Here is an 18,955-nt window from a genome sequence, read left to right on the forward strand (position 1 = left end):
CTTGGTTTATAGGACAGCCAGAAGTGGCTAGCACATACAAAAGAGATGATGTGATGGCTTAGCCTAGAAAGCTCCTACTAGTCAAAACAGACGGCACTTGGCTAGAGAGACAATTTGGTGTAGTGGTTACAGTGTTGGACTGGAACACAGAAGATCCAAGTTCAAGCCTTCACTGAGCTATGAAACGTATCGAGTGACCATTACTTTTCCTCTCTTTGCTTCACTTAACCTCACAGGGTTCTTGTGAGGTTTTGTTAAAATCAGGAGTAGAGCACTGAGCTCAATGGAAGCAAGGTGACATATAAATAAAACTCTATAATAAATGATGGAATCAGGCTTATGTTCCTTTAGAGAACACAGATTCATTCATTCATTCATTCATTCATTCATTCATTCATCCATCCATCCATCCATCCATCCATTCATTAATTCGTTCGTTCGTTCGTTCGCTCGTTCATTCGTTTGTTTATTTGTTTGTTTGTTGTTTCCATCTTTCCCAACTAGAAGCAGAGCCACTTCTCTGGGTGGCTAACAGAGCAACATCAAAATAGCATCAGAATGAGAATAAAAACAAACAAATCAAAAACAGAAAATTCAGAAAAGGGATCATGGTAAACATGATCCCCGGAAGTACGATAACATTAAGCAGAATAAAATTAGACAACAACAACGAACAGCCGGCAGAGGGAAGTAGACAAGTTCAGAATGGAACCAGTCGAAAACCAATAAGAACATTAATTTAAAATTTAATGTGGGGCAAGGCTATGAAAAGGCTTGTGAAAAGAAGCCAGGTCTTTAAGTTGCCTAACTAACTTAAAGGAGGGATTGGGGCCAGGCGCACCTCTGACGGGAGACAATTCCAAAGCAACATGGCTGCCACAGAGAAGGCCCCATTCCGAGTAGGAGACTTCTAAGCCTCCCTCAGGGTGGCCGCTCAAGGCATACCAGGATGACAGGTGTGGGTGGAACAGGTAGACGTTTTGGGAGAGAGGCACTCCGACAGGAAACAAGGTCCCAAAGGGATGGAGAGGTGATGGTGGCATGCAGAGAGAGAGAGAGAGAGAGAGAGAGAGAGAGGAGAGGAGCAGGGTAGAAACCCATCACTCTGGAAATGAGCCACCTCCGAGGTCTGGTACTAGCGGTGGAGACGGTCTCAGTTTTTTCTGTTTGGACAGGGAATGTGCACATATGGGGTCCGGCCAACTAAGAAGTGCCGTCGTTTATTTTCCAGAGATTCCTGCTATCAATCCAACCTCTGTGGTCACCAGCACGGAAGAACCAGCAGGTGAGCAATGGCTATCCTGGAATTCCCAGCTGTGGACTTAGGATGGCATTTCTGTTCTGTGTAACTCAGGAGTTGTCCTCGTATGAATTCTTCCCCAGAGCTTTAAATGAACAGGTGTTTTTTTTCAAAACAGAGTTGACACAGTAACAATTGCCCATTGTATATATATATTTTTAAGGTTTTGTACAAAAAGCCGTTTATTTGCATTTTTCTTATATCTTCCGGTTCCTTTGCTTTATTCTTTTTGTTCAACATTACTTTTTCCAAACGAATACACCAATAAGACTGCCAGATTGTATGCTTTAAATACTGCGATGAAGTTCCTGGATCAAAAAATGTATGTTTTAGAGAGATAACTTGGAAGCTATATTTCGAAGGGCACACAGAAGAGGAGGAAGTATGTAAAAATAAGGAAAATACATAAAAAGCTGCGTATTTTAATGAGAAATTTAACTACAGTTTATACTGCAGGCTTTAAAAAAGAAATTATTAGCAAAGCATATGGATTAGACTTACAACTGAGAACATACACAACTGGCGCACTCTGGAAATAGACTGAACCAGCCACCTACCAAGTGTACCAGTGTATAGCACTGGTTTAAAAAAAAAAGGTGTCTCGATGGGAAAGCAGTTATATGTGGGATTTTATTTTACTGAGATGCACATGTCTGGGTATAACAACATGGCAGAAAAATAATCAGCACGGGGGAATGAATGCTTAGCTCTAAGCTGCTTTTTTGCAGCATTTTACAAAGCATGCATCTTCCTAAGTAGCGAGTGAAAGTGGAAAAGATATAAGTGCACTGAAGAAATTATGCATGTTCAAGGTCCACCTTTGAATTTGGTTTACAAAAGCTCGTGTTAAATTCGGTCTCAGCAGGAGTGGAAGCCAAGGTGGAGTGAACAAGAAAGGAACAAGAAAAGAACAGATGGGGGAAATCCTTTCACAGTCTGGACCAGTAGTGATATCATTGTCCTGCCGCCAACCCTTATGTAGCCCAAGTTGTGCCGTTCACATCCAGGGAGAAGAAGATATTAGCATGCTTGGGACAAGCCCAACCTTTAGAGACATAGGAGAAAAGAGTAGAGGGCAAGATGCCCTAAAGGGCAGGGGGAAGAGTCAAATGAGGAAAGAGCACACTCTGTAGCTACAGAATCATGAATGTTATTTTGTAAGGCCGTAGAATTTGGAGTTGGAAGGAACCCTAAGGGTCATTTTGTCTGGCCCACTACTAATGCAGGAAATCCACCGTTCAAGCATCCCTGAGAGATGACCTTCAATGAGGGATAATCCACCACCCGCTGGACTCCTCTCTCAAAGCACTGTCGGACAGCTTTGGCCATCAAGACGTCTTTCCCAAAGTTTAGTCAAAATGTCCTTTCTGGTCATTTGAATGCATTGGTTCGGAATTGGCTCTCTGGAGCCGCAGAATACAAACTTGTTCCATCTTCTGTGTGACACCTCTACACACATTGGAAGATGGCTGTCCTTTCAGCTCTCGGTCTTCTTTGTTCCGGGCTTAGACATACCCCTCTCCCTCAATTGTTCCTCCAAGAGCTTCTTTTATAAACCCTTCGCCATCTTTGAACACCCTTCCCTAAACACGTTCCAGCTTGCCCATGTATATCTTGAGATGTGGTGCCTTTTTTGGGGGGGGGGCAAGTGGGACAGAAAATCAAGGGAAGGAGGACAGAACGCAATATTTGAGTAGGTGGCTGGACTGGCTGGAAGCCAGATTGGGAGCTATACACCCACTGATAGCTATGGGGGCTCTTGTGTATTTTTTCTGGCTTCAGGGTTTCCCCGGGTATGCTAATTGTTGCAGAGTTTTGAATTTCTGGAAAATTTGCATTTGCTCTTTGCTTTGTGAGTGGTGAGCATCGTTGCAGAGTCAGAGACAGCCCATCTCAACAAATACAAGAAATTGTAGTGGGAGTTCTCTTTGCATCACACTTAAAGAAACAGTGGGAAGCAATGTGGTGGGACTGAATCTAGGAAAACAGGGAATTGCAAAATATTCAACAAATTCAACTTTTCCAAATGACACCACTTTCTTGAGCCATATTTGTTAAGTCTGGACAAAAAGGGACCCCCCCCCCCCCGCACCCGAATGTGTTCCCTTAATCCACTCAATGTCGTTGTTGTTTAGTCATTCAGTCGTGTCCAACTCTTTGTGACCCCACGGATCGGAGCACACCAGGCCCTCCTGTCTTCCACTGCCTCCCGGAGTTGGGTCAACTCCATGTTGGTCGCTTCGATGACCCTGTCCAACCATCTCATCCTCCATCTTCCCCTTCTCCTCTTGCCTGCACACTTTCCCAACCTCAGGGTCTTTTCCAGGGAGTCTTCTCTTCTCATAAGATGGCCAAAGTATTGGAGCCACAGCTTCAGGATCTGTCCTTCTAGTGAGCACTCAGGCTTGATTTCCTTCAGAATTGATAGGTTTGATCTCTTTGCAGTCCAGGGGACGCTCAAGAGTCTCCTCCAGCACCACAGTTTAAAAGCATCAATTCTTCAGCAGTCAGCCTTATTTATGGTCCAGCTCTCACTTCCATACATTGCTACTGGAAAAACCATAGTGTTGACTATGTGGACCTTTGTTGGCAATGTGATATCTCTACTTTTTAAGATGCTGTCTAGGTTTGTCATCGCTTTCCTCCCAAGAAGCAAGCGTCTTTTAATTTTGTGGCTGCTGTCCCCATCTGCAGTGATCATGGAGCCCAAGAAAGTAAAATCTGTCACTGCCTCCATATCTTCCCCTTCTATTTGCCAAGAGGTGATGGGACCAGTGGCCATGATCTTAGTTTTTTTTTTGATGTTGAGCTTCAGATAATTTTTTGCACTCTCCTCTTTCACCCTCATTAAGAGGTTCTTTAATTCCTCCTCACTTTCTGCCATCAGAGTGGTATCATCTGCATATCTGAGGTTATTGATATTTCTTCCGGCAATCTTAATTCTGATTTGGGATTCCTCCAGTTCTGCCTTTTGCATGATGTATTCTACATATAAGTTAAATAAGCAGGGGGACAATATACAGCCTTGTAGTACTCATTTCCCAATTTTGAACCAATCAGTTGTTCCATATCCAGTTCTAACTGTTGCTTCTTGTCCCACATATAGCTTTCTCAGGAGATAGATAAGGTGGTCAGGCACTCCCATTTCTTTGAGAACTTGCCATAGTATTTTAGGATCGACACAGTCAAAAGCTTTTGCGTAGTCAATGAAGCAGAAGTAGATGTTTTTCTGGAACTCTCTGGCTTTCTCCATAATCCAGCGCATGTTAGCAATTTGGTCTCTACTTCCTCTGCCCCTTCGAAATCCAGCTTGTACTTCTGGGAGTTCTCGGTCTCCATTGTGCTGAAGCCTGCCTTGTAGGATTTTGAGCATAACCTTGCTAGGTTATGCTCATCCACTCAGCACAAGACTACAAAGAAACAAAAATGCCACTACTGTATTAACAGTCTCTCTCTGGGTCCTTTGCCTCTTTTTGCCAGCTTTTCAACACAATTGTTGTTTTGTACTAGAACTTGTGTGGGAATGTAATTTTGTTTTGCCCTGTTACGAGGACTATTTGGCTGAATCGCTCATGAAATCTCTCTCTCGACACCCTTTCCTTTTACTGCTTTTCCTTCTCATTTGCTTCTTTTTGCTTTTTCTCCCAGTGTGAGACAAGGGCATGGGGGGAGAGGGTTGGTCTTCCCTCTGGATACCCACAGGCCTTGCTTTCTCTAAGCACCTATTCTCCTTTTTTATTTAAAACTCTGCCATTCCCCACCATCACCTGTTGGGAGTTGCATGAAATTTAAAAATGCAGCTACCTATCCTGATGGTCTACTGTAGATAGCAGAGTTGTTCGATATCAACAATCCAGTTCTAGAATTCCAGATTTTACAGAGCCATTGACCAGATACAGTGGTGCCTTGCTTAACAACGTTAATTTGTTCCAGCGAAATCACTGTAGAGCGAAAACGTCGTAAAGCGAAAATAAAAAATCCATTGAAACGCACTAAAAACCGGTTAATGCGTTCCAGTGGGCTAAAAACTCACCGTCCAGCGAAGACTCTCCATATGGCGGCAATTTTCAGTGCCTGTATAGGGAGGAATACCTCCCTAAGCACAGCGGGGAGGCATTCTGTGCACCCAGTGGCCATTTTGAAAACCCGACTATCAGCTGTTTTGATCGTTGTAATGCAAAGAATCAGTTCCCGAAGCAGGGAACTGATCTTCGCAAAGCGAAAAAAACCCATTTAAAACATTGTTTTGTAATCGCAATTGCAATTGCAAAAACATCGTCGTGAAGCGGATTCATCGTAATGCGGGGTAATCGTTAAGTGGGGCATGACTGTAAGCAGAAATGAGTCAGCCAGTCCACCTGTTCAACCTTGGCAGAAAGATATCAGGGACTTAAGGAGAAGGAAAAGACCTCGCGCTCTGCCTCAAGCCTAGAGATCTTTTGCCCCACCCTTGAAGGCATCTCTATCTTCCACTCTTAGCCCCAAGAAGAGGAGGATTTCAAAAAAACATTCCCTCGGTCTTAATTTCCTGGCATGATGGATTTGTGAAGAATAAAATCATAGCAACTCCATTGTTCGCTCCCAAACTCTGAAGTACTGTATGTTCTCCTCCCAGCCCCTTTTTTCCTTTTTGGCTGTTAGGTATCTTAATTAAGAACATCAAAGAGAGGGATACTTCAGGAAAAGGGTGGGCGGAGGGGTGGAACTGGCGCCTGTAAATCTCCAGTCCAAGATACATTGGGAAATGAAAGGTGAAGATTTTTGTTTAAAATCTATCGAGGGCTCTTACCTAGAAGTTTTCGTTGGAAAAATATAAAACAAACCTGATGAGAAACGTCGACGCTTTATTTTCCTTTCCGCCGAGGAAGTCTGCGAAGTGGGCCACAGAACTATCTGTGGTTTTTTTCTTTTTATAAATCCCATTTCTAGTTCAAATGTGGGTTGCGCAAATCCTGCTTCCCAGAACACACTGTGAGGAATGCGTGCCTGCTCTTCTCTCTTCCAGAAGAAGCCTGGAGGCACCAGTTGAGTGATGGAGTCCATTCTCAGAGACTGGAAACTCAAGAGATCAGTTACAAATAACAATTTATTTGGAATTAATTCCATTTTCCAGTAACAGATGCGTAACTAAATTACATGGTGACTGTAACCGTATGACTGAAATCATGTTGCTTAGCAAAGTAAATCACATTAGAGTAGGCCTGTTAGTGAGGATTTGGTGACTCTACTCTGCAAGGTCCATTGATTAAAATGGACCCACTCTAGTTGTGACTAGAGATGGGCATAAACCACCTCTTTGGTGGCCCCTGCTTGTTCATCTCTTGACTGGACAGGTGTTTGATGCTTCAAAACCCCACCTCCTCCAGCAGGCACCCACTAGAAGGTTAGTATCCCAGCTTCCCCGCCCCACGTCTTCTAGGCACGGCCTCTGATTGGGCGTCTACCAGAGTTGATGGGACTTTGAAGTACGGAACACTGGTTTGGCCGATAAATGAACCAACATGATCCACCAGACCGGCGGTTCGTACCTGTCTTAAGTTGTGATTTTAGCAGTGACCAAAGTCCTCTAGTTACAGCTCCTCTCCACCTGAATCCCCCCGTGATTCAATAGGCCGACACTATGCAACTTGACTATGCTGAGCAACTGGATTTCAGCCAATAAGAATCATTCATCCTTCTTGCCATGTCGCTGTAACTTTTAGCCATTTTTATATTTGGCAGGTCATCTCATTTAAGGATGGAGAAGGAATCTCAAATAATTCAAGAAGTGGCTCATACGGCCACTGCCTTGCGCTCTGTTTCAGCAGCGCCGAGGTCGAGAGGCGAAAAGTCTGATTTGCATCGCCGGCCAGCAGCTGCAGCATTCAATTTATTATTATTTTTTTCAAAGCATGTGTAGGATTGCAGCATTAATCACTAGACACCTCCAAAGTAGTGTCTAGCTATTGTTATTTATTATTACTATTTATTTATTTAAAATATTTATAATATACCTTTCTTCTCCAAAAAGACCCAAGGCAGCTTATAATATAAAAACTGGAAGGGGGTGGGTGGGAAGCTGTAACTATTGTTATAATCTCATTTGTAAAAAGTAATGCATTTTCAAAAGTAATCATGCAGTAATGTATTAATTAATTTGCAGGGAAAAAAGATTCAGAATCTACAAGTGCTGGCTTATGATACAGAACATCTTAGATTAGCCTAAGAATACATTGAAAATAGATACACCTATGAGACAAAACTTTTAAAAATCTGTGTGTTTGATAAGAGATAAATAACAAAATTGCATAGACTGCCCCGTCTACCACTCAGCAAGGATACCCAAGTACACGGCCCGGAAATAGTTTTAAATACTGAAACATTGCATTTAAATGCTATTTAAAGGGCAAAAGGAGGTATCATAGGTAGCCTGTGTTTAAAGCTAAAAGCATGTTAATACTGGAGAGAAGTGATTTGGGCAAACTTCCATGTTAAAGAGATTGTGCATGAAGGAATCACATGCCTTAGATACTGAAAACCAATCACGAGACAAAGCAAGCAAATTTGCGAATGAAGTAGGATTACAGAAGCTCCTGCTGTTTTTACTCAGAGGTTTTCTGCATTTAAGAAATTCTCTTTTCTAATCAAATGCTATTGATGATGTCTGTTGCTTCTGGTAAATACGATGCATCATTTTGTTTATTTCATTAAACAAAAAGTCTCCTGGAGGCTGGCTTTGCCTATTTTGAGAAAGAAAGATCTCTCCCATTTTTCTACCTGTAAACACTTAACTGGCAGTGACCTGCCCTAGATCCTTTTTGATCTCTGGCTCAAAAAAGATCCAGGGCTGGGATCTATTGGCTCTCCCCAGCTAGAAGAGCTGCCTTCTGTTAGGGTTCAGCCAATATTTCTCAAAATAGAATTTCCTGATATTTTTCTCAAAAAAATTTTTTTCATACGAGAGAACAGAATAACTCTCTATATTTTTCAAGTCCCGTGTGCCGAGCATTGATTGCTATCCAAAACCGATGGCTTTCTGTGTTTATAGGAATGCTGCCCCCCTAGAATACGTTGCATCTGCTTTGCTGCTTCAAACCTACTTCTTTAGGTAGACCTTTCCAGAGTGAACCAACTTAACTTCCATCTCCTTCTAGTACTCTTTGATTACCATACCCATCCCGATGTACCCATCTCCTTCATTTTTCTGTCCCATTATCCCACAGCTTCCTGACGCTTCTGCTTTGTGTAAACAGCAAATAGAGATGGGAACAAACCAAACCAGGCTGGTTTGTGGTTCAGTTTGTGCATTCCGTTTTATCTAAACAAAACAAACCATTAAACTTTTTTTCCATCTGGCGCTTTGTTTCGGCAAAACAGATGGCCCCTTCCCATTCCTCCCTTTCACCTTCTTACCGGATCTTTCCACTCCCTCCTCTTCCGTCTGTACTGCTCATCTTCAGGGACAGCGGGTGGTTGGTGGCGTGTGGGTAGCCACGAACCACGAAACACCACCCTGATTCAGTGTTTTTCCAGTTCGTGCCCATTTCTGACAGCAGCTATTTTAGGCATGAAATTTAGTAGAAGTCAGAGTGTCCCTTTGATGAAAGCAGCAGGCATAAGTTACCTACGGAGTAAAATTTGTAAGGGGAAAACTTAATGGCACGTGCCCAAATTGGATAGAGGTCTCCATCTTCCTCACACGCACTTTCCTATATGCTTTGTTATGCCCACGTCTTTACCGTCTATGGCTCCGAAAGAATTCAGCAGTAAAAGATTTGCAGCCATAACACCTAATTAAGTTACATCTCTCTTAAAACAAAATATTCCTTTACCCCCAAAAAAGAGGGGGGGCAGGTGAAATAAACCAGACGTGCAAACTCACTTAGTCTTTTCTCTTTCATATTATGCAAACAGACACACACAGACAAATGTGAAGCTGATGCCAAATAGGACCAATGAAAACATTTCACGGGACTCAATGAAAGTGGAGCCCGACAGCTGTCTGCCGTTTTGGGTCAGCTCTGCTCCACTTTCCCTTTTTTCATCCACCCTCAGATGCTTGGTGTGTCGGTGCTGCAACTCACCGCCTCTTTACTCTCAAACCGCTTCTCTTACACAAATGCTTCATTTGGGCAACGCTCCTAGCTCCCAACTTCTGCGTATGGCATCGATTTCTTTGCAAATCGAAGGGGGTCTCTCAAAACCCCGGATTTTCAGGGCCAAACTGTGCATCACAGTAACCCATCATGCTGAGAATGGCTGGCTGTCCAGCAGGATTTTTTTCCCCGTACTTCCTGTGTTTTGCAAATTTTGCTCTGTTCGTGATTGGTAAGTGCCAGCTTCATACGATTGCTCAGGTGCAAAGTTCTGCCCGGATCATGTTAGGTCACTGAAACAAATAGTTTCTTATGCCCCAAATATTTTCTGTTGTACAAGCACTCCCCAAAACACCTCGCAGACATTGCCTTGTGTCTCTTAAATACCTGTAATTTCATTTGTCTGGGGAATTCTGGGATTTGAAGTCCAAAGATGAAGCTTTTACCGGAATGACATTGGACTCTCCAAGTGCATCTTGTTTGCCACTGGAACGAAAAGGAGAGGTCCCATGACGGGCAGTTGGTGAGCCAAGCAGAAGGGAATACTTAACCCTCACAGTTTAAGGTGAGGGGTTTTTTTGGTTCGGTCACAAGCTATCCATAGATGAAGGCCAAAATGCCAGTCTTTGTATCTGATCCAGCCTGATGCTTCGTTTTATTCAGGGAACATAATGCAGCCTTCTAATAGAAACACAAACCAAAGCCCTATTTGGGTATTATCCAGCCTGGCACTCTTAAGAGGACCCCGTTCTCTGGCCACCCTCCATTGTAGCATTGTTCACCGTTACAGCTAGTCCTGAAGAACAGAAGTTCCTGCTTCTTTGTATATCCTCTTCAGACTCAGCACTGTAACCATGAAGAACGGGATAATGGGGTTCCCCTCTAAAAAATGTTAACAGCAGGAGGTTGAATAATGCCAGAATAGAGCCACATGTCATTTGAACTGCAAAATCCACAGATGGCTCTGTGGAGTCTTGAAATTTGTGGAGCACCAAGAACATTTCTCAAAGCAAGATGTTCCCTCTCCTTATGTTAAATTATTATTTTTTAAAAAAAAAATATTGTCCATTTTTTTAGCAGGGATTTTGGCAAATCTTTGGGTCCAACTCTGTGTCTTTGGTCTCAAGTCCCAAGTCTGAGTCTTTGGTCCCAAGTACCAAGTCTGAGTCTTTGGTCCCAAGTCCCAAGTCTGAGTCTTTGGTCCCAAGTCCCAAGTCTGAGTCTTTGGTCCCAAGTCCCAAGTCTGAGTCTTTGGTCCCAAGTCCCAAGTCTGAGTCTTTGGTCCCAAGTACCAAGTCTGAGTCTTTGGTCCCAAGTCCCAAGTCTGAGTCTTTCTTTGGTCCCAAGTCCCAAGTCTGAGTCTTTGGTCCCAAGTCCCAAGTCTGAGTCTTTGGTCCCAAGTCCCAAGTCTGAGTCTTTGGTCCCAAGTCCCAAGTCTGAGTCTTTGGTCCCAAGTCCCAAATCTGAGTTTTTGGTACCAAGTACCAAGCCCGATCCCTATTAAAAACAAACTTTTTTCTCCAGAAAAAACGGAACAGTGGGTCAGTGGGTGGGTTCTGAGTCACAAGTCAAGTCTAAGTCATTTTTTAAAAAGCCAAGTTGAGTCCGAGTTGAGTCCCAGGTGTGACTTAAGTCTGACTGGACAGTGAGTCGTGCGACTTGAGTCTCCATGCCTGGTTTTCAGACACTGCCCTCCACCCCCCAAAAAACTGACTTCTGCATTCAACGTTACCCACCATGTACTTCTCCCATTCCATTCTGCATACACCAGAGCTAAGAAAAGTTACATTCGTAGACTATAGCGTCCAGAACCCTGCAGCCAGCATGGTCCGTGGAGAATTCTGCGACTTTGGGTCCCAAATGTTAATTTTTTGAAGCTGGCAAACAAACAGTCTTTCAAACATACTGTTTTGTGTGTGTGTGTGTGTGTGTGTCCCCCACACACACACTACCCACTTGTTTCATACACTCTCTCACAAATGGCTATGATTTCCTTTCAGTGACCACCTGGATGAAGGCCACAAAAAAAAAACCCACTTCCCCACCTACCAACACAAACACACATATCTTTGGTGGTGGCACTGAAACTTCTAAGCTGGGCCACAGAGGCCTGGCTTAAGTGGAAAAAGGTGTGTAGAGGCTGTGGAAGAGGAGGACGGAGGGGAGAGGAGGGGAAGAGAGAGGAGGTTGACGGTGGGGTGGTTTGGAAAAGAAAGGAGTCGAGGCCCGAGACTTGCTTGGGTGAAAATTTTGCAGAGGGAAGACTTTGTCAGAGAGTTAGGGCAGCTGGGACGGCTGGGGGAGGACAGCTCTTTTATTGACGTCTGTTTCTAATCTCTTCCCCCCCTCCTGTTCCAATAAAGCTTTTATGTTGCAAACACAGGTGAGCAGCATAGATTTAGCAAATGTTGAAAGCGTATGGCCCGTCTCCTTGATGTGAACTCCCCCCCTTCACAGAGAGAGGAACAACGAGCAGGCACGATGGATTCGGCAGACCTCTAGAGAAACTTCTCCCCCCAGGGATGGGGACTCCAGTTGTGGGACTCGCTTGTCCAGTCGGACAGAAGTCCCACCGGCAACGTGACTCGTGTTTTTTGTTTGTGTTTCTCAATGACTCAGACTCAACCTGCCAGTCCCCTTCCCTTTTTCCTGGAGAGAAAAGCTTCTTTTTAATAGGGACTCAGATTTTGGACTGGGGACGTGGTACCCAAGGCTCAGAATCGGACTTGGGACCCAGAGCCAAAGATTTGCCAACATCCCTGCTTTCTGTCACCTGCAGCCTTTCCTAGGCTTGTGACTCTGGCTTGTTTTGCAGTCCCTGATCATCAGACAAACGGGTTCGTCCTTATCGCCTGCCCTATTCCTTCTTCCAATTTTCTTTCTCTTTTCCTTTCTTCTTCTTTCCCAGTTGAATTCCGTGGACATTCGATGGACATGGAGCGTACTGGACCTCGTTGGTCTTGCAAGTGGGTGGGTGGAATCAATTCCCTTCCATGGGTGTTGACAGCTGTGGTTTCCCAGTGGTATTGTCCAGCCTCCAGTCCTTCTGCTGCTATCACCTAAGTGCCAAACTAAAAATTTCAGACACCATGAGAAGCTGAAGTCTTATTAGTTTCCAGAGATGTGATTCAGGTGGACCTTTCTCACCAAGCAGTCAGAGTCACAGGCAAAGAAAGCCTGGGCTTATCCCTGAAGACCAGTCACCAAACAAAGCTAGCCACATTTCAAATCTGTGAGCCGTGTGAGAACGTCCTGTTGTGACAATCAGATTTTGTCAGCATTTTGTCAGCGACACGTTTTTTGCGATTGCTAATGCGATCGCATTTTGATGTTTTGAATGGCAAAACATTGCACTGCGATGATCGGTAAGTGTTTCGATGTTCTAAAAACAGCTGATTGGCGGTTCCAAAATGGCTGCCGGAAGAAAAAATGGCCGCCCGCTCTGTTTTTGCGCCCTGCCCTCGCTTACCGGGCGGTGAAAATGGCAGCTGGATGGGGGAATCTTCGCATAGCGGTGAGTTTTTGCCCCATGGGAACGCATTAAACAGAGTTTAATGCGTTCCTATGGGGTTTTCCCCACCGCATAGCGACGAATCCGATTAACGACGTTAATCCTGTACTTCCTTGGCAGAGGCTGGACCCAATGATCCATAGGGACCTTTCCAGCTCTGCAGTTCTAAGATGATGATGATGATGATCTCTTCCTTTTGGAGTCAGTATTGACCACAGTGGGTGGTGGGAGTGGGGTGGGAGACTTACTCCTGGGATGCTATAGCTAGATAATCTGGGATCGGTCATTTTGCATCATTGCCCCAGAGCAGTGATGGCAACCCTTTTTGATCCCAAGTGCCCAAAATAAAAAAACAACAACATAACCCAGCGGGTGGCAGCAGCGGAAGTGGCGGCAGCAGAAGGGGCAGTCCCGAGCACGGAGATGCCTTCAGACCCCACTCCAGATCCGCCTCCAGTCATGCCCAACCCCGCCACTGCCTGTAGCTTGGCCAGCCCACCGCCACCACGATCAGCTGCTCCGGATCCTGGCCCACCTCCTGTCGGGGCACTAGGACTTGTGGGTGCAGCCGCCTCCTCAGGTATGGCTGCCAGGGGTAGCAAATCCAGCGACTTATGGCTCATGTGCCCCCAGAGAGGGCTCTGCGTGCCAGCCGTGGCACATGTGCCACAGGTTCGCCATCACTGCCCTAGAGCGTTAACCTCACCCAACCACCATAGGCACAGAGTACAAACCCCCACAGCAAACCCAACCTTAGTGACCTGCTAAAGGCTCCTTTGAAATTCTGCAAAAAGTTTTTTTTTCCCCTGATTTTGGGCCCCCAGGTTTCCTCAAATAAGTACCACCTTGTTGAATTGCTTTTTCACTGCTGTCTCTCCACAACCCCTTCCCTCTCCCAGATGGCTTCAATCAGCCTGCTACTTATTAGTGCTTTTTTTCCCCCAAAAAAAATAAAATAAAACTAAAATAATCCTTGGGATGCTGCCAGTTCTGTGCTGGGGCATTACTCGTTAGGGAGGCTAGGAGCGCAGCCACCTGTTTGCACAGGGTCATATTTAGGGAGTCTTTGGAGCTTAAATGGATCTTGTCTCCAAATCCCTTTAGTACGTGTAACACCTCATCCTGGACATTTAAAGAAAACTGTGAGAGATATATATATATGTACGTGTGTATGAGGCTGGCAAAGGATTCAGATGTTTTTTCAGCAGTTTCTCTGATGCCCATCCAACCTCTCGTGACACTTTTATAGGGTTGCTCCTTGTGATTGATACTCTTAACGTGCACAAGCTCAGCCTTGGCTTTTAGCACTTCAAAATCTGCTCAACGGGTGTGTTTCTCTTTGGAACCTCATCCCACTGCTCCTTTTGTACTCTTTTGCTGACGTTTCCTTCTGCTTTCCTCTCCTTCTGCTTCCATCTTCTCTTCCTTTCCCCCCCACCCCACAAAAAACACACGGAACCCTACCACACAAGGGTGCAAAAATAATTTCTGCCTCATTAGACTCAGAGCCCTGTTTGTTGCGCAAATATAAGGAAGCAAAAGGACACCATTATTTTCCCCAAGATATCATTTTAGGCATGGTTCTAAGGGTGTGGGTGCTTTCAAAGCCCCTTGAAATGCTCCAGGAGCCAAGAGGTAAGGTGGCCAAACTGAAATTACAGGTGGAAAGAAAGAAACGGGACCTGAAGATAATTAGCAGACCGCCTGATAGGCTGGCAGTCCATAATGCTCCTGGCACCAAGCAGCGAGCCGGCTACTTATACTTGGAAGCAGCTGGGCAGCGCGGAAACATAGGAGTGTATGCACATATTATGGGTCGGTACTGACCGGAGCTGGAAAAGTGAATATTTTAGATTATAGTAGCCGGAATCCCCATCAACAGCATGGTGTGTAGAGATTTTGGAACCCACAGCTCAAAAAGTAACTTTTTCAAGCTCAGACTCTGACCATAGATTAGAGATCCTTCCCTTTTCTGTTCTTTTATGTTGTGTTGGTTCATCTAGAACTGGATGCTTCAATTGCCTCCTTTTGAGTGGGTAGGAGAGAATACGGAAAAATGAGAGGGCAGCTGGACTAGAATAGCCTTCAAAAGGACAGCAGTAAGGCTTTACCCTCATAAATAATAATAGTAATTGAGTTTTAAAGAGGGTACCAATTAATATATATTCTGTATTATTTATGAAAAACTAAGCATTTCTGTGCTATTGTACTGAATGTATAGTCAGGTATTGTTGGAATGAGTCAAAATTTTGGTTTTTTTTTTTTAAGCTCTGGTCACTTCGGGCCCTGGAGTCCAGTGGGTCAGAGGTGAACAAATCCTTAGATCCTTAACATCTGAGCATCTCCATTGTAAGCTGCCCAGAGACCACTGGGTAGAGTGGGCGGCATATAAATAAATAAATAAATAAATAAATAAATAAATAAATAAATAAATAAATAAATAAATAAATAAATAAATAAATAAATAAATAAATAATTGTCTGGTTGGTTAGAACCTTGAACTGAGGATGAGTGAGAAATTTCTCTCTCTCTTTCTCTCTCTCTCTCTCTCTCTCTCTCTCTCTCTCTCTCTCTCTCCAAGAACTGGGCATTCAGGATGCCAAGAACCTAAGGTTTAGCATTTTCGGGTGTAAGAGAAACTAAAACTGACAGATTTGTCCACCTCTACAATAGGTTCAGGGTTTTGAGCCCTGTAAAGCTTATTATTCCCTTAGTCAACCTCTATTAAAAGCTGAAGGAGGAGGTCACCATAAATTAATAGCTGCATTCAGGCTGGGTTATTTCTAAGAAGAAACTAAGCTTGATCACATCTCAAAAGAAAAGAGTGCAACCCATTTAAACAAAATGTACTGCAAAGTGGGAGGAAAAATCCCAGAGAGAACAAGTCTCTGCCATGAGCCTAAATATTACCAAAATGGTACCAGGGGAAGAAAACACATATAAGCATTTCTGGATAATCAGGGTAACTAAACACTGAATTGTAATTCTTGATGGGCCTGCTTCATTATCCTGGGATCCATTCTTCCCCATGGCCAGCAAGGAGAGAGCGAAAATCCAAGAGAGACCAAGGAAATCCTGCTGGTAATTCTAAAAAATGCCTCTACCTACTTGATTGGCTGATAGGCAGCAGTTTCTGCCTAACCGTAGGGCTAGTCCCATTGACTTGTTATGAGGAAAGGAGAAGGATTGGTTCTTAAGAGAACGATGACTTGTCTTGTGGTCCTAGGTAATGGTGAGATGTGGGTCAGTGTGGGAGCAATAGCCCAGAAAGCTTCAGTTTGACCTATCTAAGAGCTTCCATCCGTGTCCTGTTGCATTCTTGCATGCTCAGCCCAGAATGTGTCCCTTCCCCTCTCAAACAAACCGAGAGACAGACAGACAGCATGCCAAATATCGATGACAGGATGCTTAAAGAGCGCCTGAACAAATGCCTTCGGACTGCAAAATTCCGAAACCGAATAGTGTTTCAGAAAGATGGCTCGAGTTTTTCTTTCAAGGGAGCAGAGAATAAAAGGGTTCCGTACAATATTTGAAGCCATGCAATGCGCCCAGTTCAAACAGCCGTTTTAATGTTTTCTTTGCCTCTTGTATGGAAAAGTATTCGTGCCTTCAACCTCTGGCCACATCAGATGGATTTGGGTTTTTCTTCTCTACATTCTGCAGAAACATGGAGTGAAATTAATTTTGTAGTCTGGGAAGGTTACTCCAAGACTGAGCCCTTCCCCTCCCCGACTCTCCCTCTATGTTCCTTAAATTACTAATTCCACAAACCATTTCCTGCCTTTCATAGACATATTTTTATTAAATAGGTCATGAAAACCATTATAAGCTTTTCCTTATTTCTTCTAATATCTTAAATCCTTCCTTCCTTCCTTCCTTCCTTCCTTCCTTCCTTCCTTCCTTCCTTCCTTCCTTCCTTCCTTCCTTCCTTCCTTCCTTCCTTCCTTTATCCTAACCCCATTCTTCCTATTTCCTTCTAGAGCCCCCTGTTACCTGTATTTATGTCACCATGTCAGGCTGAAAAGCCTGTTTTGAGCTGAATGCAACATCAGCTCACTAGCATTCCCTTGTGACAAAATCAGTTAGGTGCTTTCTTTTTTTCTACAAACTCAGTTACTGTAATGAGTTAAGAAACCCAGTTTCTGATGAAACAAAGTGGGCCAGTCCTTGTTAGGGTTTGAAGTCCGTGGCCACAAGCTGCAATGTATACTGTTATCCGTGCCAGTGAACAGGCAGATAGAGCACATCAGCCTCCTCGGATATGATTGGTATTGAACAGTGAGAGCCCAGGGAACTGATTTTATTTATTTATTTATTTATTTATTTATTTTAAATATTTTTGCCTTGCTTTTCTCCTTAAAAGGACCCAAGGCAGTTTACATCATTAAAAAGACTGTGTTTAAAAGCTAAAAACAGGAAGTATACAAATATTTTAAAAAACTGAACTAGTGTCACATTAAAAATGGTAAATAACATCAATACTAAAAGCATGTTTTAAAGCAACAGAGCTTTACCGATCGCTTACCGATCTTCGCATTGCGATGTTTTGGAACAGCTGATCGGTGGCTCCAAAATGGCCGCCAGAAGACGAAAATGGCCACCCGCAGCATTTTCGCACCGATTCCTCGCTTACCGAGGCGGCAAAAATGGCGGCCGGATTGAGGATTCCCACTTAGCAGTCAGTTTTTCCCCCATCGGAACACATTAAACGAAGTTTAATGCGTTCCTATGGGGTTTTCCACCCCGCATAGCAACGTTTCCAGATAGCGACGTTTTTCCTGGAACGGATTAACGTCGCTATGCGGTGCACCACTGTACCTGAAATATTGTCATACAGAGGAAGAACAGGATCCTAGAATCCAGGACATGCAACAATGAGCTCAGGTTACAGGAAGCCAGATTTGAGTTGAATATCAGGAAAAGCTTCCTATTTGTTAGAACAGTGGAACCAATTACTTCTGGAGGTAGTGAGTGCTTCAACGCTGGAGGCATTGAAGAGAAGATTAGGCAACTACCTGTTGGATATACTTTGATTTGGATCCGTGCCTTGAGCAGGGGGTTGGACTCAATGGCCTTATAAGCCCCTTGCAACTCCATTATTCTATGATTCTGTGTTCAAGTTCTATTTATAATTTGATTCCCAGCCAGAGGCGTATTAAAATCAAATAAGGTAAAATGCGGACAAACTGAATAAACAGTTGCCAAAGACAAGATAAAACATCATTATGAACGATCACCAAAAATTTGGCTCCAGTAAACACGCTTTGAAAGCCTCCCTAAAAAGGAAAGCCTTAGGGTCAAACCCCAGGCAGTGATATCAGCAGATCTACATGTTGTTGGTTTTATAGGGTCAATGCGGTCATTGGTCCACCAGTTCACTCTGGAGATTTGGCACTGGAGAAGAGGGGAGGTTAACCCTTTCTCCTACCTGGCAATTCCCTTCTCCACACTCCTCCTCTTCAGTCACATGCTGTTGGAGCTGCCGTTTGATATGGATAGGGAAAGTCTTTCCCAGTTGGACTGGCCCAGTTCAACAGATGCAGCTACGTATTCCCAGCCTGGAAGGAACCACATTGCATCTGCCGTAGATTTGTTAAAGACAAGACGGCTCTCCAAGGAAAAGGCATGTCGCCCCTAATGCTGCCCTGACGCTTGACTCCACAGGGATTCAAACTAGAGATGGGCATTAACCAAACTACAAACTGGAAAAACAAAACGAAAGGAAGGGCCAAACTTTTGCAAAACGGATGCCCGCCTGCTCCCTTCCCACTGCCTCCGTTGCCTCCCTCCCTGGCCTTGCCTCCTCCTCCACCACCACTGATACCGCTCCTGCCACCTTTAGAGAGAGTGGCCCATCTTCCCTTCCAGAAGCCGGGCCCACGGCCTCTGCACATGGGCCTGCCTGTCACAATAGGGGGCAGTAGAGGAGGAGGAGGCAGGACGGAATAGGGAGAGGACGGAGAAGGGGGCCGGGCAGGTAGCAACTGGAAAAACTGACCGTAAAACGGTTTGCTTTTCTGGGGGTTCGGGGTGGTTTGTGGTTCATGGTGACCCACAAACCATCACAAA

At 44.3% G+C, this 18,955-nt stretch overlaps 1 protein-coding gene across 2 annotated transcripts in view; it reads left to right on the plus strand.

The window, feature by feature from the left end:
* NTN3 (netrin 3) overlaps positions 1-18,955 on the plus strand; it is a 235,454-nt gene that overhangs the window by 199,777 nt on the left and 16,722 nt on the right. For both annotated transcript variants that reach the window (XM_020808199.3, XM_072982925.2), the window contains exon 5: positions 1,232-1,285. In XM_020808199.3, the coding sequence (XP_020663858.3) occupies positions 1,232-1,285 (54 nt within the window). The remainder of the gene's footprint in view (positions 1-1,231; positions 1,286-18,955) is intronic.

The sequence above is a fragment of the Pogona vitticeps genome, chromosome 13, assembly GCF_051106095.1.
Source record: "Pogona vitticeps strain Pit_001003342236 chromosome 13, PviZW2.1, whole genome shotgun sequence".
NCBI classification, from domain to species: domain Eukaryota; kingdom Metazoa; phylum Chordata; class Lepidosauria; order Squamata; family Agamidae; genus Pogona; species Pogona vitticeps.